Source organism: Plectropomus leopardus, chromosome 2, assembly GCF_026936395.1.
Source record: "Plectropomus leopardus strain MGB_pleo_1.0 chromosome 2, ASM2693639v1, whole genome shotgun sequence".
Taxonomy (NCBI): domain Eukaryota; kingdom Metazoa; phylum Chordata; class Actinopteri; order Perciformes; family Serranidae; genus Plectropomus; species Plectropomus leopardus.
In genome coordinates this window covers 27,359,113-27,380,855 of record NC_142177.1, presented here as the reverse complement: position 1 = coordinate 27,380,855, position 21,743 = coordinate 27,359,113, and the positions used below count along the sequence as shown (strand labels likewise).

The window sequence follows — 21,743 nt, the reverse complement described above, 5'->3', positions numbered from 1 at the left end:
TGACAAAAATTACAAAGTCCAGTAGAAGATTCCAAATAACACCCAAGTATTTTAGCATCGCTACACTGGTTACCTGTTTGTTTTAGAATTGTTTTGAGCTTTTTGATCCTTACTTTAAAGCATGTTTTGGGTTTGCCCCTGTTAGCTGTTCCTAGGTCAAGACTTAAAACCACAGAAGACCGACGCTGCGGTTGAATTTTAAAAAATATCTTTTCCTAACCAGTTATATTGACCTTAATGGAAAACATCACAAAGTCAAATAAAGATAAGCATAATAATTCATAGGGACCTAGGAAAAGACAATCGTGGTGCTAAGAGAGTCTGACTGCAGTGACACTAGGCTCTATAAATATGCAGTGACGTGTGTTATTGACGTCACTGTGCCATGGTGAAACTACAATGTTCTGACAATGGACGACTGAAAGAACATCTTCATTGCATTGGTTTTTATACAACTTTTTTTGTATTTGTTTTCTTTCATAAACTGATGATTTTAAGACTTGTCCAGTTAAAATTACTGCCTTTATGAAGAACTTCATAACATAGATCTTGAAAAGTCTTCCATAAGCAAAAAGTATTATTATTATTATTATTATTAATAGTAGTAGTAGTAGTAGTAGTATTTTTTATTTATTATTTTATATATATATTTTTTTATTATCATGAATACTTCACCTCGTTGTTGTTACAGCCGTGGATATATAATGTGAAAAAACAGCTGATTTCCCAAATGGTGCATTATCTCCATGCCTTTCATAAGGGATGCTCTGTAGTATCCTTTGCTGAAGGAGATATAAAATGCAGCACTGAAGCACCTTCCTGAGCATTCAGAGAATTCGAACAGCGGTCATCATGGCTGCTACTTTGATACTTTGGAGTCATTTCACTCAGTTAGGAACAGTCTTGAGCAAAAAGGACTACTCAACTGCAGCCTGAGTCTTTAGAGTCACAGCCCCATGACTCTGGAATAATTTGCCTGTGGAGCTCAGGCAGGCTGGCTCTGTTTCCTCTCTCAAATCACTCTTAAAAACATACTTTTTTTCCAGAATTGCTTTCTCCTGAATCAGTTATTCTTCCATTTTATTTTACTTGTTTTTACTATGTTTAAGTCATTCATGCTTTGCTTGTTGTTATTACTGTTAGCAGTTTGTAACTTGTTTTTGAATATTTACTGTCAGAATAATACTGTCATAAATAAAGTTATTATTTCTTTATGATGATAAAAATAAGACTTTAAATATCCATCCTCATGTTACAACAAAAACAACGTACCACAGCTACACAAAGTCAGTCATAATATCAAAAACGTGATTTGTTTAACCTGTGTTGAGGTGCTGGCTGGGTTTGTTGGGGTGCATGGAGCCATGACAAACAGGAGACTGCACTGCCCCTTGTGGCTGGATTACACCGGTGCGGGCAAAAAACTGGTTGATGGACGAGCAGAGGTCGGCGATCTGGGTGGGTTCCAGGGACCAATTGTTCAACTCCGCTTGTCTCATACTCTCCCTCAATCCTTAGGAGCGTAAAATTTTTAGAGAGAACAACCAGAGTTACAATCAGAGCTCTTGATGGTGTCTGTCTGCACTAAAATGCCTTTGTGACAATGAAATGCATGAAACTGCACCAGCCGACTGTCCAAAGAAAATAAATTTCGTAAATGAGAAACTAATTTACAAACAGGTAGCAAAAACTTTGGTTGCAATATATGTTCATTATGTCAGTAACCTTCAGTGGGTGATATTTAAAAAACATCCTACCTTGCAATCCTAGACTGTAATTGGATAAACTGACCTGCTGAGCTCGGTGTTTTGGTAATTAAACTTGAAGGCAGTGTTATTTAATTGAAGAGCTCAGTTTAATTAAACTCGTAATCAACTCCACAGTGTCAACACTTCAGCACTCAATCAAAAGCTGGGGCAGTCCTGTGCTATCAGCTCTTGGCTTTAAATGTTTTCTTTCTTCTGTAATCTGGAAAAATCTTAATCTAAGAAAAATAAATCACATTACATAACTATTATTTGTTTATTTATATGCAATACGAACTATTTGTAGTGTCCAAACCGCACCTTGGAAAGGTGAAAGGTCGACATCAGCCCAGTTATAGCTGCTAGCAATACGACAGCTTTCTTTCAGTGCATCCAGATTTGGGTACCAGTCAGACAGTAAACCTGCAACACACACACAGCAGACTGACTGTAACATTACAAGATAAGAGACTTGAAGGATACAGGTAATTTTGCTTCACTCCTGGGACAAATACAGATTTATTCCTAATTACATCATTTACGGACAACTGCACAATAATTGCTGCTGTAATTGTTATATACTGTGGGTTAGCTAATAAGGCCAGATGATGCATTTTCATTGGAGTCACATTTTTTATAGCTGTGCAGGCAGTTGTAGTGCCGAATGAATGAGAGGGTAGCACCAAATTAAAAAAAAAAAAAGAAAAATTTTATCAGGCTCTTTTGAACAGTCCAGCTCTGTGTTGAAGCCACTAGGAGGAGCCAGTCGACTCTGTAAGAGCTGCTGGAGCCGCTGGATGCAGCATTGCTTTGTTCTCACAAGATAATAAATCAGATGAAGATTTACTGTTTAGCATCTACAACCATTTCTACAAAATACTACAAAAGACGACTGATTCAAAACCACACTGAGCTGTAAACATGTTGCATGTGTGTGTGATGAAGAGGATGAGGAGAGAGCAGCACGGTGCAGACAATGACAGACAGAGGGTCTTACCTGTGTTGCAGGCCATCTGTTGCTGGGTAGGATGGGGCTGGTGGGAGAGGCTCTGATGCTGCTGTCCGTGTTGAGAAGGGTGCTGGCTGTGCTGCGTGTGTTGGGAGGGGTGTGGCGTGTGTTGCTGTGGGTGCTGGCCGTGGGACGGGTGCTGCGATGGGTGCTGCCCGTGCTGGGAGTGCGCAGCGTGCTGGGGGTGCTGAGGGTGCTGACTGTGTTGGCTGTGCTGGGTGTGTTGGCTGTGTTGGTTGTGTTGGTTGTGGGGGCCCCCGTGCTGTGGGAGGTGCTGTGCATGGGGCGAGCCGTGGCCAGGGTGGGCTTGGGCAGGATGGGACAGGGGCACCTGGCCACTGTTGGCGGAGTGGCTGTTGGGGTGGCTGTTGGGTTGGTTGTTTGACAGGCTGTTCTGAGTGCTAATGGTGCCACTGGGGGAGTGCTGATAGGAGCAGGAGGTGTGGGTCTGCTGGGAGGAATCTGACGGGATGCCCATCAGACCTGGGAAACAAAACACACCGACACAAAGCTTGTAATTAGGGCTGGAGGACAGGGAGGAAATGAAACATCACAATATTTTTGACCAAATACTTTATGTCAATATTCTGACAATATTGTAGACATGACTGATGGGGATTTCCCAAAATATTTACTCAATTAGATTTTTGATAAATAAAGATCAGAAAATCACTATTTATCACTGTAAATCAGTGTTAAAAGCTGTGCTTTCTCGCGCTCTCTTATTGTTAATGCTTACATTCTGTTGGCATGTTATAGACTTGTTAAAGTTATCCTAAAAAAAAAAGAAAAAAATTCTATGCCATCAGTGTCAATTTTTTCCTACTATATCAAAAATTCAAAATTTTCAAGATATTGTATCAAAGTTCAAAAGTATTGTGAATGAATACGAAAAGTAAAGGGAAATAATAGAAAAGCTTGAACAATCTGGTAAATTCAGAAAATAGTCACTTAACTGTAATGCCGCCTTTAAAACCAGGAAAAGACAACACTTTCGATTTTTTGATAGCCAAAATCGCAGATGATATCTAGGATTTAATTACCCTTTAAAAATATAATTGTACATTATTAACAATTTTGATATTAGAAAGTGCTAGAAATAACCTTTCATTATCATAAAAAAACAAATTTGCTTAATACCAGCAGTATGTTATCCTATGGATATATTCTATATTTAAGCATTTGTATTTTAGTTTATTTATGGTGCATGATAGTATATTCCTTATGTTGTCTATGTCTCTAAATATATAGAAATACTATAGATATACCTCTTTTACATATATTTTTCTAATCATAAATACCTACCTATGTGCATTACTGTGTTGTTACTGCTGCCTTGCAATGCCTAAATACTCTGCGCTGTACTGTAAGACTTCCCACTTTGAGATCAATAAAGTACATTTATCTATCATTAAGTTTCTTTGTCTATAAAAACCCCCAAATATTAATTTCATAGTTATACGAAACCGAGAAAAAAAAAAAAAAAAAGTCCTGATTCTCTCGATAAAGAAGCCGGGACATACTAAAAGCTTGAAAAATCATACGATTTCCTGTTGATCAACTCATCTTTTATGAAGCAAAAATGACAACACTCTCTAGTTCCAGCTTCTCACTTACAAGGATTTGCTGCTTTTCTGCTTCTTCTAAATGTAAACTGAATATATTTGTTTTAGGACTGTTTGTCACTGCAAAACAAGCAATTTACAGACGTCACTTTGGGCTCTGGGAATCACAAAGTCCAGAAGTAATTGACAGATTAACTAATAGTGAAAATATCTATAGCTGAAACCCTTGCTGGTAAAGAGACGGCTGATTCCTGCACAGATGTCAGTCACATGGTTTCTGACTGAGGCGTATTAGCGTAATGCACTTCAGCACAAACAAAGAGAGAGAGCCGGAGTCTTCACATGTAAAAACAACTACTTACACATATCTTAACATCATACAATAATGGGATCTGGGCCTCCCGTGTTTAAGTAGTTCTACACTTGAGACAGACCAGCTGCCATTTTGTGGTATCAGGGAATGACTCAGCATCAGTTGAGTCTCGGAGGTTCACAAGCCCGAGCTGCCGTCGCCTCTCCTCTCCAGCAACACAGCTCTGGATTGTCTTTGACAAATTCATGGTGCTGCTGCACGACTCTTTAACAGACATGACTGGAGCATGAACATCTGCACACCCAACTGCAATCATCTGAGTGGCAGGGAGTGGTCTTAAGAGGCCCTGTCCTTCACAGCTTTGGCACAGTAAACCTATTTCGCTGGAGTGCTTTTAGAGCTGACTCTAGCCCTGCACCTCCACAATCGGCACGTAACACTCACTGCAGGGGTGACAAAGGTGCATCTCTTATCGGCACAGAAAGCCCATTGTCCAACCAGGGAAATACAGAAAGCAATTAACGCAGCACCAGAATAATAATGCGAGCTCATTACCTATTATCAAAGCCAGTGAATTAGCTCACTGTCTACAGCGGCAGAGTGTGAAATCCTCTAGCTCGATTATTTACGCTTTTTAATTGCTAGAGCTTGTCTGACTAAGAGATTTCACTTTTATGCGCATAAAAAAGGTAACAACTTTGAACTAATGAAACATAGATGATAGATTAAAGGAGAGGAACTCTTTGAAAACATTAGCATGAAATGCATTTGATTTGTGAAAGTAGGTTATACACAGAAAGCTCAGTCTACTTTGCTCATAACCCGCTTGTCAAGTGCTCTTTGTTTATCAGTCAATCAGATTACAAGCAAAAATGCATTTTGTTCTGTGGGGACTCACAGGCTTTTGGAAAGCTGTGCTCTATCCGCTACTATGTATTATATCATACAAATTCTCCATCATTATGACAAATGAACCTCAAATCCAACAGATTTACTGAGGACTTGGGCTGCATGCATCCTCCTCCACTCCACTGATGAAACACAGCCTGCATGAGAAAACATTTCAAACATGTCAAGAAGCAGAAAACTTTCATGTCATTTAAAAAATATAAAGCAAGAAGGATTGCGTATCAATCCAGAATTAACCATTAAATAAATGCAGTAACATCTCTTTACGTCTTCCAATGAAATATGTAACGCATGAACTCTAAGACTCTGCTTCTGAATATGAGATGAAGCCTTTTCCACGTTGCTCTGGCACAAGACAGTGAAAATACTCAGTATAGATTTGCACTGTAGGCCAGTCAGCCTGTCAAATATCTCTCATTTCACAGTAAACCTAATTAGTGCCTAAAGACTCTCTATAGCCCCAGCTGTTAAGAACAAACCAACATTAGGAAAATCGTTCTGAGAATCATCCTGTTCCTTGATTAATGAAGCTTAGACTATTTATTAGATTTCCACTTGATGCCCCCACGAGGCCACTCACCTTGTTGGCTGAAGGACTGCTCAAAAACAGACTTGTAAAGGCTGCGGAAGGAGGCACTGAGATCTTCAAATTCAGAGAACAAGAGCTGCTTGTCCCTGTCTGGCATGTTGTACTGGGACTGCGGGGGCTGCTGGAGGCTCATAGACTGGGACACAGGCTCTGGGTGACTGGTCACCTGGGGAGATAAGGAGTTAAAGACGGCTTAAGATTTACAAATGCAAAAAGCAATACTGAATGGAAACATGATTATGTTTAAAGCTACAGTTGGTAACCTTTATGAAAATAATGTTGTGTCATCTTTGCTGAATCTATCAGTATATTCTGAAAGAAGAACATGAGACAAATCATCCCGATCTCATCAAATACTGATGCTTGGTCAGTGACTCTCAGCATCAGAAACGGACACACAGAGGCACCCTTAGTGGCATGCGACGCACCAAGCGTCCACCAGAGTATAAAGAGCGTCAAATTGTGCTCAGGGCTGGCAGGAGTGGAGGTTGATGGTCAAACAAACTCCAGACTTTCACCAGGAAACCCCGCTGTTTGTGTCACATATGTAACTAAAAGTCAATCAAGTTATTTAAATACCAACATAGTGTGCCAGTTTGAGTATAATGCTATGCTAGTGACATGTCACATGACATTATATTACAGTAGTAACAACTGTACTTATTTTACACCAAACCATGATGTTTTTTTGACACCTAACAACATGCTTTTGTGGCCTAAACCTAAGGAAGTAAACCTAGAGGCAAAGTTTTCTATGTACGTTGTAAGTTATTTTAATAAAGACTGTATGCATTTAAAGAGCTGGAACCATACATTTCCCATAAACACAAGTTTATTTTGGAAACAAAACATATAACAAGCGTAAATTAACACATCTTCCATGGGCATCCAAAATTGACAGTAGAGGGGTACCTAGCGCATAATATTTTGACATTAAGGGCCACAGGCTAAACAACAGTATTTGACAATTTGGTAAGAATGTGCTGGAAAAAAATAAGCTGTGAAAAAATCATGTTCCTCCTCTTCCTATTGCCTATAATAGCTAGAGGCAACTAGAATCGCACCGCACACCAAAAACTCACCTCAAATGTTTTCAGAAACATATTTTAGTGCACTGTTTACCTTTTAAATGAGCCAGTTTGTGAACCCAACGACATGACTGGAAACAGTCGAGCCCAAACTCAACTCTTACCAGCAGAAGCAAACTTTCTAATTCAACACAAAAAAGTGCACTAAAATATGTTTCTAAAAACATTTGAGGTGAGAAATAGGCATTGAAGAAACAGAATCTTGATTAATCTTTGATCTGAGTTTGACAGTCTGAGCGCAGTCCACGAGCAGTGATCGACATGATTGGATGCCTCGGCACATGGGGTAAAGCCATAAGAAGCCCTATGAGAAGGCAGAGAAGTATGATGTTTTCACAGATTATCTGTCTCATTCAGTGCTGTGTGGATACAATGACTGTTTGTACAAATAATATTATGTTTTTTGTTTTTTTTTATAAAAGTTACTGTCTACAGCTTCAATGATTAATTTGTGATAGATTTTTGTGAAAGTACACTGGCTACAGTTCTGCTACATCTGCACCACACACTACAGGGACTATAATGCTCAAACATACACATCAATAATATACATACTTTTGAACGATACCCGCCATGCTCATCTGGCCGCAAAAACAAAACAGAAAACCTCTAGAATATTCAATGTTAAGTTTGTGGTATATGTCAATGTACACAGCAAACAAACATGAGGATCGTTTGATTCGTCTGAGGAGCCGCTGTGATAATGTTTCTGTCTGTAGAGGTGTCAGTCACACAGCATGTAAAGAACAATTACACAGACCACAATAATCTAGGTCAGTGCTTACCGCCCTGGCTCACATAACATTAAGAGACCAACTCGAATGGACACAAACCCAATACTCTGGTGGCCAAGCAAAATGTATTTAAAACAAAATCAATAGCAATACCTTGTACAAATAAGCAGCCATTTTATCCATGTATTTGTGTGGGCAGTCAATGTTATGCACTGCCCCGAGGTGTGAGACGGCAAGCAGTGTTCCCTCCAGCAACGAGTTTGTCTACAAGTTTCATCGCAGCAACGGCAGCAATGCAAAAACCGCCGCTCTTTCACAAAGCAGGACCTGACCTGTGTCAACTGTGGGGCTAGCATTACAAGAGAGGTCACGTCCAATTTTTGATCATGAAATCTTCCTCTTCCAAGATGTGGGCAGGCTGCTGAAGTGCATGGCTCACAGTCTGGCTTGGGTAAGAGTGAAGAGGTGATAATAAAGCCAGAGTGTTTACTGTGAGCTGCTGCTTTGGCTGTGAGAGAGAGAGAGCACATCCATCAGGCTGAGCCGATCGATGCCCAGCGCCTGGAGCAGGGAGCACTCTAGGATGCGGGAGGACCACACCAAAGAGGGGGCATCTCTGGTGGGAGGACATCAGAGGAAGCGCTTTTCTTTGTCTGGCTTCCAGGAGCGTGCACATTTTTCTCTGTTTCCCTTAACCCCCTTCCTGATGTTGTACTCTAGCGCATGTCCACCCTGAACCTCGGTCTATTGCTGTCTATGGCTGGCTCCTCTGAAGAAAGCCTCCTGGGGCTTTCTGATCAGATGAAATATGGGCTACAGTACACTTTCTAACTCTGGCGGTGTTTCATTTTCATTCATTTAGTGACTGTGGCTCTCACACAGCTTGAAAAATGTGGATAAAATGAGAATTTATCATTTGGCCTTAGTGCTTACTGCTGAACAAATCATCAACTACAACACATTTATATAAATATCTTGTTACAAATATCCAAATAAGAGGTGTTTATGAGCTGCAACATCGACAAACAGAATTGCCAGCATCCTTTAAGGAACGGCAGGGCAGCAGTGTATTTGCAGAAAGGCAAACAGGATGCTAAAGCAGCATCTCAATTGTTCTGTCTTTGTAATAGGGCCGGGCAATATGTTTGATTGTATATCGATATCGTGATATGAGACTTAATATGATACTAGATTTTGGATACTGTAATATATTGTAAGTGTTGTCCAGTGATCGCCAAATAATTAGAATCTATGTGTGGTGGGGGCTGACCAGAGGGGGTGGGGGTCAGCAAATTTTCTGTTTTCTTAATTTTTTCGGGGTCTGTGTCCCTTTGGGATCATTCTGTGTCCTCTCTTTGAATTCAGAGGTTTTTGCGGTCAGTGAGCTCAGTGCAGGTGAAGCTCTTCATGATTTTGTTCTTCTTCCTCAGCAGCAGTCTAGTTTGCTGAGCGCGGTTTCCATCAGAACGTAGCCCGTTTACAGAAGGTTAAATGAGCAGAGCGGTTCTAATATTTTGTAGCCACAAATAAATTAATGTGTGGGAAACTCTGATATTGTGATGTGAGACTAGATATTGTTTTAAATTTTGGTTATGGTAATATCATAAGTGTTGCCCTCTCCTGGTTTTGAAGCCTGCATTACAGTAAAATGATGTAATTTTCTGACCTTATGAGACAGTTGTAGCTGTTCTTTTAATTGCCTATACCCACTTTAGCCGGGCCCAGACTACAGGAGTTTTAAAATCGCAAAACAAAATCAGGTTGCATAGGTAGAAACTTTACAGATTTTGCTCTCTTTAATCTCAAACATGCACATATGGCAAGATTTGAAAATAACAGCACATCACACACTTCACGATATTGTTAAGATTATCGTGCCAGAGGGAGCATGACTGCAACACATCATGTGATGTCATGTGGAAGCAGACGTAAACAAAACCAAGACTGAAGTGGTGTGACCACTTGTTCTCATCTTAACAATGCTTTGCTGTGAGAAAAACAAAAGCAAAAGGCTAAATGAGCCTGGATGAGAAGGTGGTCACCACAGGTTTTCTATTCTTTAGCGAGTACCGGCAGTGAGGTTTTTTTTTTTTTTAATTCAAATTTTTTTGGGGGGGCTTTTTTGGCCTTTATTAGACAGGACAGTTAAGTGCGAAAGGGGATAGAGAACACGGATGACATGCAGCAAAAGGCAGAGGCTTAAATCAAACCCAAGGTCGCTGCAGCAACGACATAGCCTTTGTACATGGGGCGTCCACTCTACTAGGTGAATTATTGGGCGCTCCACCGGCGGTAAGATTTTAACAGTCAGTTTTAATATCTATCAACACTAATATGTTAGCTAACATTAGCCTTATCACTGTCAGCAGCTCCGTACTGATGCAATACTAACCTTAATCATCCAGATTTCTGATTCTAAATATCAAACATGAAGCCCCGATGAGCCTGCAAGCCCTTCAGGAGGTTTAAGACTGGATCTGTAAACCTCTCACATTATCAGATAATCTAGGCCAAGCATTGGTACCAACCAAGATCCCAGACTGAATTTCTCCTCCGATTGTTGGAGGGGTGAATCAGGGATATATCGACCCAAAACTCCTGTAGTCTGAGCCAGACTCATGTCATTATATTCACATTACTTATGATAATTCTAAGAAATGTTTTGCACATTTGTCCGTCCTGGGAGGGAGATTCCTCCTCAGTTGCTCTTTCTGAGGTAAGTACCTTTTTTTCCCTGTTCAAGGTTTTTTTTTTGTGGGAGGCGGGGTCCCTGATTGGCTGTTATTGTCCAAGGACAGAGGGATGTCGTATGTTGTAAAACCCTGTGAGGCAAATTGTGATTTGTGATATTGGGCTTTATAAATAAAAATGATCTTAAAACTGAGTTGAAATTTAAAACAAAAACACAAAAAGACCCCGCAATATCCTTAAATAATGATAAAGATATTTGTTAAAAAAATATTTAGGTATTTGATTTTTCTCCATATCACTCAGCCATAATTTCCACCAGTACAAAATGTAGACTAATCAATAAATCACTACTCCAAAATGTACCTAATCACTTTAGAGTTTACCCCATGCCCAGTGAAGAGCGTCCGTTGGTCTTACCGGTGTAAAGCTGTGCACACTGCCCACACTGTTGAGATTGACGGAGGCCAGACTCTGATCAGACAGGCTGTTGTTAAGGCTGCTTCTTGGACTATCGCTCCCTTCCTGGTCTGTGTTGTACAACGCCACCTGAAACACATACATATACATTAGCTTATTCTCTCTCTCACACACACACATACACACACACACTTACGTTACCAATGTCATCTCCACTCTTACTGATGGTGGAGTGTGTCAGCATTCCTCTAAAATAATGCTAAACAAGTTATTTCGTATGGAAAGCCTGAGCATGTGTGTGCTGCATGCCTTGACATGTCATAATAGCAGAGTACTTGCTTTTCACCTTATTTAGAGTGTGTGTGGGAGACACAGGGTGCTGCTGAACACCCACCGCAGTCACTAAGGGGTTCAGGCTGCGTGTGTGAAGGGGTCTGGAGACAGCTGAGACATTCCTATCACTAAAGGTCACACTACTGGCGATGTCAGCCACATCTGCTCACCGAGCGCAAATCCGTTTGGGACAACTAACAAAGGATTTCAGTGCAGCCGAGACACTGACCTTTCAATATAGCGGCGAAACTAGCCGAAGCACTTCAGGACGACAATCTTAATTATCGTCTAACAAGGTTTATCCCTCCCACCCTTCCCAAATAAAGTGTGCCGTCAGACAATTAAGACAATAGAAGGGAGAACGATGCAGATAATGAATATAATGATACCCACAGAGAAAAGCCCATGTGTTGAGTTTTGTATTGTGAGGAAGGAATGGCAGTAATGCACTGATGGTGCTGCAGTAGAAGAAGGGGGCCTGGCATTCGAAGACTGGTGTGTGTGCATGTGTTTGTGTGTGTCCGTCCATGACTGAGTGCAGCATGGTGGCTTCTGCTCATCACTGTGAGTGGAACAGAGTGGGCTCTGTGCTCAGCACAATGAGACAGCAGTGGCAGCAGCCTTCAGGCAGGCAGATTGGCCCAGCCCTGCCCAGCGTCCTGCCTCTCAGCAGCAGCAGCGGACTGAAGCCTCTTGTCTTTCTGTCGAGGCGCAGCGAGCTACCACAGAGGCCACAAGGAGGCAAGGAAACCCAGGCAGCCCCTCTCTCCTCTGACTGATTGGCCCGCTGACTAATATGCTGGTACGAGTCCAGGATGCACACATGCAGAGTGAGAGCGTCCGATCATATTAAGCCTCTAATATGGAGCTTGGCTCCTGAGCTGGTAGAATGAGATAGAAATACTGCTGTTTAAAAAACACAGACCGCAAATGCTGTACCAGGCAACACTGTACAAGGAAGAGGGGTGAGGCTGAGGGAGAGGAGAAAAGGGGGGTAGTAAGAGAAGCTCATTAGGCAACTCTAGCCTTCCTCCACTCAGTGTGGGCTTGGCTCCAGTGTTCATTAGCGTGAAGGGGAACTCAATGAGCAGCTAAGACTGAAGGCTTAAGCACGTCTACAAAATCAGCCTTACAATGCTAATCAAAAGCAGCGCGCCACAAAAATATAAATGTTATGTGTAATGAAGTCATAAAACAGGCTTTTAGCCTTAAGTCTCTCACCGCAATCTATTTTTACTTTACTCACCCATAAAGTGTGATGATTTCAAAACCTCACTGCTCTGTGGTTTATGCAGACCCCAGAGTCCCCTGAGTGAAGACACCCACTTGAGCATGTAACATCACAGCCCGGTCGCATCTCACCCACTTAAGTAGAAGCGTGCACACACCTATTTCTACAGATGTGAACATAGGTAGAATAACACGCGCACACACACATATGCAAAAAACACACAAACAGAGGTAGGCATGCTCATACAGGCAGCAGCGTCTCCACATTAAATACTGTGTACAGTGTTAGCTAGCAGGCGAGCGAGTCAGCGTTCTATTCTTAGCAGTGAATTAAGTAAAAAGCCAGAGGTGTCTTTTACATGGAGGCCTAATCTGGAGCATGAGACATGGATTATGAAATCAAAGCAAGATTGGCCCAGGTGTCTCCAACAATGCCAGCTAGTGTTCAGCACAATCCCTGCATGCAGGATTGAACAGACAGGGAGAGGCAGGAGGAAGACAGAAGGGAGGGATAAGAGAGACAGAGAGAGAGAGAGAGAGAGAGAGAGAGAGAGAGAGAGAGAGAGAGAGAGACAGAGAGAGAGAGAGGGGCAGACTATTCATCTGCAAACACACTTCCAACAATCCCCTCTTCCCCTTCATCATCACACTTCAGTGCCAGAGTTTCATCACATTCACGCCAATGTTTAGGGCAGCCTCAGAACACAACCTTTGTTGGAGGGAGATATCTGAGTCTATGTGAGAAAGGCACACAAATAAGAGGGGGGAGGACGATCTTGTGAGGAATGTCTGACAGAAAAGAAAGAAAAAGAAAAGAGATTCCTGCTGGTTCAGTAGTCGTCCTGCCAGACTCTCCCATTGGTCTATCTGAGAAGGCGGGAATGAGGGAGAGAGACTGGAATAGAAAGGAAGAGAGAGAAAACCAGAGAGGGAATTCCTGTGGCTTGGCACACTGCACCGAAAGAGGCGTGGCCTGTCGTGTGTTTACAGTGTAAGACAGTGAGAAACAAGCTCTCTCTGAGGAGTTAGGGCCTCAGATCTGTTGCGATTCCATTTTGTCTTGTGTTCGTTTCACCGACATTATTGTCGCAATCATGTGAACAAAAAGAGACAAATCAGAACTTCTTTTCATCAGCCCCTGGAATCACACAGTAGTCGTGTTTTGCGCGGCTATAATGTTTTCTGCTTGTTGCTCTTCTGAGTTATTTGACTGGAGGTATTTGATGGCAGGAGTCCAAACTCTAAGCTGTCAGCTCTCTACATTAGGGCCTCATTACGCAGTCACCGCTGGTGGAGACTGGGGCTGTGGCAAGTGCTTGTTTGTAGCAATCACGGAGGAAAAAAGGGTCATCTTTCTCCACACTTAGGCCCATGAATCTGTCTACTACAGCAACATGAAAAATGCTTGTTCTCGGTAGAGACAACAGCCCCCAGCTAATCGACACTGACATTCTCGTCAAAACAAGCCGAAACAATCTGTGACATACTCTACATACGTACATGTACACACAAGTTACAGCACACGCCGACATATGCTCGACTCTCCAGCCCCTGTCTCTCACACACACCAACTCCCCTTTCCTATGAACACTCCTGTTAACATTAAACAGCTTTTTTGTAATGCTTGCAGCAAATGAATAAGCGACTCTTGTAGGCTTTTTAAAAGTACACCTGAGAGCTGCCCCCACTGGGCCCAGAGGATGAGAGCTTAAGGTTAAAAAGCCTATTTAAATTTCAGAGTGAGCGGCACACTCACTGCTAACAGCTAGCAGTCCCTGTAGCTTTGCTCTGTGATGTACAAGTGGTTCCAAGCTTTTACACATATTAAAAATAAAAAAAATAAAAAGAGAGTAGAAGGAAGCAGCAGCAGGGGTGGTCACCTGTAGTGTGGCAACACAATGTGGTCACAGAATGAGGAACACGACTCTGGGCGTCAACTTCCACTACAGGTGCGAATACAGAAAACCCCCATGCAGCGTGCGGCGTATCCTTTTGCAAGTCTGCACGGGACTAAATAGGTCTATCAGGTTGCAAAGTGCTAAGTATCAGTGTGAGCATCATATTTCTGTGCTGAAGATAACAAGCTGCCTGTTGTTGTAGAGGAAAAAAGGTGCTGCAGTGCAGATAGTTGTGTATTTTGGTGTGGGTTGCATTGCAGAGAAGCTTTAGGCATATGAGCGTGTGTTTGTGTGTGTGTGTGTTTGTGTGTATCTCCCCTCCACTAGAGTGCTCCTCTCTCTGTGGGGAATAGTGCTGTAGGTGGTTGGAGAAGTGGGTGGGGTCAGGGTGCAGCCGTGTAGCCAGGTGTGTGTTGGAGCTGGAGGCTGGATGGCTGGCTGTAGTACCTTGTTAGTCACAGTGTTGATTGCCAGTGTTGGAGAGGCACTTCCAGAGATCATACACTCCATCCCCAAAGACTCCGACTCCAGGCTGTACGGCGTAGAAGCCTGTGGGGGTTGGGGGCGGGGTGTGGAGGCAGATGAAAAAAAAATAATAATAATAAAAATTCAACACTATCTAATTATCAAACACATGAGATCCCACTGCATGTTGCGAGGTAAAAGACCTGTGTTATGTTCGTGACAGATCTCCTGCTCAGACCAGATATATATCCTTCTGCATGATACAAAGAAATAAACCACAACTATTGTCATTTGACAGAGCAACACCTTTATTTAGGTCACATTTGAACTGTGCTTTCTGAGACGATGGAGACAGCCCCCCCATCCCAACCCTCACCTCCCACCCAAACACACATCAGCACACACACACACACGCACGCACACACACACACACGTCGTGCTGTATAGGCGCAGTGTTGTGAGAGATAACTCTGCCATGCCTGTCTCACAAAACTGCTTACTGTAAGAGGATTGGCTGCCAACAATACCATTTTTAATTCATGATAAACATAAATGAGATTTCACAAACTCTCAATTTCAATGTCTGAGACTCTTAATGGAATGCCTTGTAGGCAGACAGTGTCTAGAGGCGGGGGGGAAGGGTGAGCGCGGCGCATGTGTCCTCCAGAAAACACACTCTTCACTTGGTGCGTTCTTTTGTGTCATGCTCAAATGAACAGAACTGCATCAGGAAAGCTTTAGCTAAAACTGTTGGCAGAGCCACATATTAAAAACGACGCACTTTTTCCTTTACATCGGTTGTATATAAAATCTCACACCACATCACAACACGTTGTTGAATGAACGTGATAAAATTTTGATGCTGTAGGGCGATTACATGAACAGCATGTTAAGTTTTATGTAGTCTCTGTGCCTGTGTGTGTGTGTGTGTGTGTGTGTGTGTGTGTGTGGTAGACAAATGGCGTGTGTTAGCGTGCCTTGCCAGCCTCACAGGATCCTCCCTTCCTCGTAGCCTCTGGTCAGCCACATTGTGGGGAAGGAGGAGACAGGAGCTGGCTGTGTCGGGATGCCCCAGGGCCAGGTCAATCTGAGCAGCTCACTAAAACCTGTACAGCTGTACGTAACGCTGGACGAGCCTCATCCATAATTAAAGACAAAAGCTCCCGCTCAGAATAGCAGGCGCGCATAGCTCTGCATTAATCGATGTTTGTTAAAAAAAGTGAGCGCAGAATGTAATGTATGTAATGGCAGCCTTGGGCATAGTTTATTAATAAGGACCCCACTTCATGACAGGCTAGCAAAACAGCATGGAGAGGCAGTTACATAAAGTCTGGATATGAACTCCTACTGAGTCTGTGTGTGTATGTGTTTATGCATGTGTGTGTGGTAGAGAAAGAGTGGGAGAGGAAGGAGGGCAAAAGGAAAGGAAGACTGTAGAGACACAGAGGAACAGCTAAACCAGTAGAGATGGAGGCAGAAGCTTTAGCAGATGAACAGCATATGTAGAGAAATGTGTTTTCTTGAGAATAGTTTTTTTGTCTTCAGACTCACCCGCTCTCCAGACCGCGGCCTCTTCTTTGGCCGTGTGGGCAAGGCGTCCTCCTTTGGGTTGGTGTCGATGGCCCAGTAAGAGCCCTGTAGACAGAAAAAAAAAAGACACGTGAGCTGATAAAACATAACATATTTCACATGACATTCTTAGGACGTTTGCATGGGACTAGGACAGTTCCTCTCTGACATGCAAGCATCAGATCTTCCTTTAATGTTATTTAGAAATCAGAGGCTTCATCTGCACTGCTAAAGTCTGTTAGCCCAAGCCTTTATTTGACTTGATAGCTGTGAGTTTGTGAGGCATGTGGGTGGGCTTTGTTAGTAAGAAAAGCTTGGCTTTTTCCTCCTCTGCGGCTGCTTCTCAATGAGAGGCTGGTGAGGGCAGCTGGTGGTGGTGAAATGCTAAGCCTTTCCTGAAGCTGTACTTCCTCAGCCTCAGGTACTGAGTCAGAGCGCTGTTGCCAAGGATGAAGGCTCCGCAGTCTCAGCCCAGGAATCGAGGCAGCGCTGGCCCTTGCCGTGTTGCTTTCTTCCGAGGTCTGAGCGAGGCTAATCAAGGAGAGAACAGTTGGGGCTGGCTCTGGGGCTGCAGCTCGCAATTCCACAACCAGGCTGCATTATTTATCTTTGCATTCGGCCCCATTTAATTTATTTTTCAATGGTGTTCTTCCTCGAAGCCAACAGGAACGCCGCTCACAGTACAGATTTTTACCCTAAGGCCCTGCAAGTTCTGAATTTATTTTTAATATTTCATATGACCCCCGATAAAATCTCAATTGTCGAGAGAAAGTGAGATCAGGACCTTTAAAATTACTTCCTTAGCAGAGAGAATAATTGTTATTTCCATGAACAATTCTCTGAAAAACAGGAGAGGCCACAGAACAAGCTGTATCTCAAGTATCTATACAATAACGGCTGCATAATGACATGCTCTTGTTAAAGCCAGCAAGTCTGTTATTTTCCGAGCTCACATACACCACTGCTGCAATTGTTTAAATGAAAAGCCCGGGTTGGCCTATATTCGTCAGGGGGTTAAAATTATAAGTTTTTAATATGTGCGAAGCTTTGGGGTCAATTAACATTTTCCTCAGAGGGAAGAATAATTCACAGTACAATCAAGCAAAGATGAAGAAACATCTCATATTGATGCAGGCTACAGAAAAATGCAGCAGAAACCTCATTACACACCCCATATTTTTACAAGAAGCTCCACTAAACGATGTATGTAAAGGTGGGGAAAAGGTGTCTCTACATGTGATCCATCTCTGTGTTAAAGGGGTTAAATGCAGATGTTTCAAAATTAGGAGTCACAAAGATAAGCCAGGCTCGGTGGCATTTCTTTTAATTAGGGGGGGAAGAAAACATTAAGTTAACTCTCATGGGAGGGGAGTTTCTGCATTTCCCTTCACCCACCCCAAGAGACTTGGCAGGAAAAAAAAACATATAAAGAGTCATTAAATTATTCACAAATATACTGCAATATAGTGTAGCGATGCCAAGCAAAGTGTGCCCGTGGAGTCTGGGGCAAAGCCACAATATCCTCTGCAGCCATAAAACAAAGGCTGCTGTAAAGATTAAAAAAAACAAAAACAAAAACAGATCCTGACAACACATGTACTCTACCTGCTCTCCAACCGTAAATGACGCAGCTGATTTTCTTACATCAACATAAATTGTGTCATCTAGTTCCCCTTTTTTGTGAGTCAATATAGGAAGGACAAACACAACATGTACACCGGTTATCCCAGCAGCTCCCGACCAGGACGCAAGACCAATTAAAATAAAGATTATTAACGGTAGCCTTCGCAGGCTGCAAGTCTACCTTCGAGGTAGACACGGGGTGTGTGTGTGTGTGTGTGTGTGTCTACAATACCAACTGTCATCTCTTACACCATCTCAGAGAGAGAGAGAGTCAGACAGAGAGCGACATGACTCTCCTATCTCATCCAACCAGCAGTTCTCATATTCCTGCCACATTACAATATTGATGCAACATATCAAGAGCGGCTAGCGCCTCTTTGAAGTTGTCTTCGGGGGGGAAGGGAGTGAGGAAAATTCCAAATTAAACATTAAGGATGCGAGCATGTTGGCCATGCATTTGGAATGGGATCCATACAGCAATAGATTATTTTGTATTTAGTGGAGCAGCTCCCAGGAGTGTCAATATCAGAGGATTACAGCAAAACATGAAATTAGCATTCAGTCCCCATCCTCTACACAGCTAGGCGTAGCTCTTCATGCATGTGTCGGTGTGTACGTGCGTGTGTGTGTGTGTGTAATTATTTGTGTGGTTCCCTAAGCATATGTAGTGTATGCTCTGACAGCACCGGGATGAAATCTGGGTTAGGCTACATATGGTTAGACCTATACACGGCATCGCACTAAACACAGGCCTATAGGCTCCCTTCTTCATGAACTACTCAGTAGACCAGGGGATGCTACTTATCAGGTTGATGTTGCTGCAGACTGGGAAGTAAATCGGGCTCCTACTGAGATTCAAATGTCAAATTATCATGTTAGACTATACATCCTTTAACAGAGGAGACAAATGGGAGCCGAGTAGAGAGCAAACGAGGTCTTGAATTTTTTTTTTGCTGAGTAGGTTCACCTTGAGTAAATACTTCATGGACAAAGATTCTGGAAATGACCTAACTTTCACCCTGTTACGGCCCCATCTCTACCAGTCTGTGGCTTTTTTTTTTCATCACCCACATCTGCTGTCTGCGCCAGTCCAACGAACTAGTCTCTCCTTACATTTGAAATGCAATTCTGTGGGGGTGGGAGGTTCATAATAGATTACGAGCATGCCATGCATTTCCAGACTGTCAGAGTCCTGGCAGCTATTCAAAGGTAACATTTTTCTACCAGAGATAGCATGATACACACCACAAAAAAAAAAATTGTAATCGTGAATTCTGCCAGCTGAGAAACTCAACTAAACATATTTTTTTATTTTCTACTCATAATACACACATTCTCAATTTGGAATCAAATTAAGGTTTAAAAGTCTCACCTTTCCTGGGTCATCTTTGGAGCGAGGCACTTTGAGAAAACACTTGTTCAATGACAGATTGTGCCGTATTGAGTTCTGCGAAGGGAAAACACAGAGAGAGAAAGGTGGCGAGGTGAGTGCACACATATCAAAAATCAGATTACACAAACAAGTCTGTCGCACTTGAGTGTGGAGAACATCACTGCCAGCAGCGACAAGGGCGTACAACTTGTTGGCATGTATCGTTTAGGTTTAGTCACGGCTCCTGTCATCGAGGTCAGCTCATTTCAGTGGCGTGAGAGCTGGCCTGCAACTGTGTCCAGATTTCACTCTACACAAACACACAAACACACACACACACACACACACACACACACACACACACACACACACACACACACACACACACACACACACACACACACACGCAATCTGCGCTCAAAGCCACCAGGAAGCAATATCTTTCATCAATGTCCAACAAACTGCATTCTGGTTGCACAACGTATCGAATTCCTCGGGTGCCAAAAATAGGAGCCAGAAGGAATCCCACACTGGGATGGTTGCTGATACCAGGGCCTGATATTAATTAATGCTTCAGCGAGCTCCTGTGGGGGCAGGAAATAAATTATGTAGATCATTCTGAAAGTTAACTCATTACAGTGTTACAAGCTACTCCACGGCGGTGAAGAGGGAGGTTCATACAGCTGCCTGATTGGGGAGGCGAGGTGGGCTGAAGTAGCCACAAGGGCTGGAGAGCGATGCTCCAGGCCTGGGTTAACCAGCTACAGCAAGGCCCTCAGAACCAGCTGGAGGCAGGCCAGCTGAGGGCTTATGAGAGCCAATGGATGCACACGTTTCTCCACTCTACTTTATGGAGTGGTATTGACAGATGGCCACACTAAAAAGCTGTAGGATTCTCTGATGAGTTTAACGGATGCAGAAGATAAGTAGAGAGAGAGACAGAGAGAGCGAGAGACACAGAGACCCCCAAGTGCAAAAGATGGGAGCTGCTTATTCAACAGTATAGGCAATTATACCACAGGAGGGATGATAATGACAGCCTCGTTGTAATGCTGTCAATCTCTCCGGTTAAATCACTCTGAAATGCCAGTGCAATCCAGAATAAGACTGTTCTCCAGCACAAAATATAGAGGGGGGGGGGGCTGGCGCCATAGTCAAAACAATTCTGTGCCAGGAGGGAATATTTTCTGAAAGTGAAACTCAACCCAAAATCTATCTTGTGAGTATCAAACAATCATCCCTGTGGGCTTGAAAGCAGGTTGTAAAAACTCTGCAGTTTGCTCGTTCACAAAGAATTCATGTTACAATGGATCCCCCAAAATGTGTTCACGACATTGGCTCTCTGTCGCCGCTCGCATGAAGTTCAAGACTCTGGTTTTAGCCTGCCGGGGCAGTGAGGGGGAACTACTCCTTTAAACCTCCAAATCATGGCCTGCACTATGGTTTGCCCACTGCTCAAAGGAGCACAATGCCCCTGTGGTTGCTAATCTCAGTCAAGGCTCTTTTTTTCAACCATGCAGTGGAGGATGAGCTGCCCACTGACGTCTGGATAGCAGAGTCACAACCCTTACTCTGCTGCAGACTGAAAACCAGGCTTTTCAGGTTACATCTTAACACACCATGCAAGCACTTGCACTGTAGCACAGAGGATACTTTCAGTTGTTTGTTTAATAGAGTTGCACTTAAAATGTTTAATGACATCCCACTCTTGCTCTCATCAAGGTTGAATTTATTGTATGAAATGTATTGTGAGTTGCTGGATCCTCTGAACACACCTGAATCATAATCCACTACTCTGCTGCACATCTCAACAAAAAAATATAGTTAGAGAAGCTCCTTCCATGTCACAATATCATCTTTCTTTAAACTACAAAAACCTGAAGTAGTGTAAACAGCTCTGTGTGTTTGCAACATACTGAGCATGAGAATAGGCAGCAGAGAAGTCGATTATACTGAAGGACATTTTGACACTTTTTGTATACTATCATTGTAATCCAATAAAACTGACACAAACTCAAGATAACCATAGCTGTTGTTGTTTCTGAGGGAGCAAAATACTGAATGTTAACAGCCGCCTTTTACGACTGCAGGGCTGAGTGTTTGATACTCAAAAGATTTTGGGTGGAGTATCACCCAAATACTTGAACAAGGGAAATTGAATCCAAACAAAGACAACAGCACAAAATATAAAAG

At 42.8% G+C, this 21,743-nt stretch overlaps 1 protein-coding gene across 2 annotated transcripts in view; it reads right to left on the bottom strand.

Moving 5' to 3' along the window:
* Positions 1-21,743, bottom strand: part of foxj3 (forkhead box J3) — a 98,575-nt gene that overhangs the window by 8,827 nt on the left and 68,005 nt on the right. Inside the window, exons 3-10 of one of the 2 annotated variants that reach the window (XM_042506774.2) lie at positions 19,551-19,625; positions 16,538-16,621; positions 14,969-15,070; positions 11,061-11,189; positions 6,122-6,296; positions 2,743-3,237; positions 2,067-2,168; positions 1,322-1,513 (exon numbers count right to left, since the gene is read on the bottom strand). In XM_042506774.2, coding sequence (XP_042362708.2) covers positions 1,322-1,513; positions 2,067-2,168; positions 2,743-3,237; positions 6,122-6,296; positions 11,061-11,189; positions 14,969-15,070; positions 16,538-16,621; positions 19,551-19,625 — 1,354 coding nt within the window. The remainder of the gene's footprint in view (positions 1-1,321; positions 1,514-2,066; positions 2,169-2,742; positions 3,238-6,121; positions 6,297-11,060; positions 11,190-14,968; positions 15,071-16,537; positions 16,622-19,550; positions 19,626-21,743) is intronic. The other variant, XM_042506783.2, reaches the window with a different exon arrangement.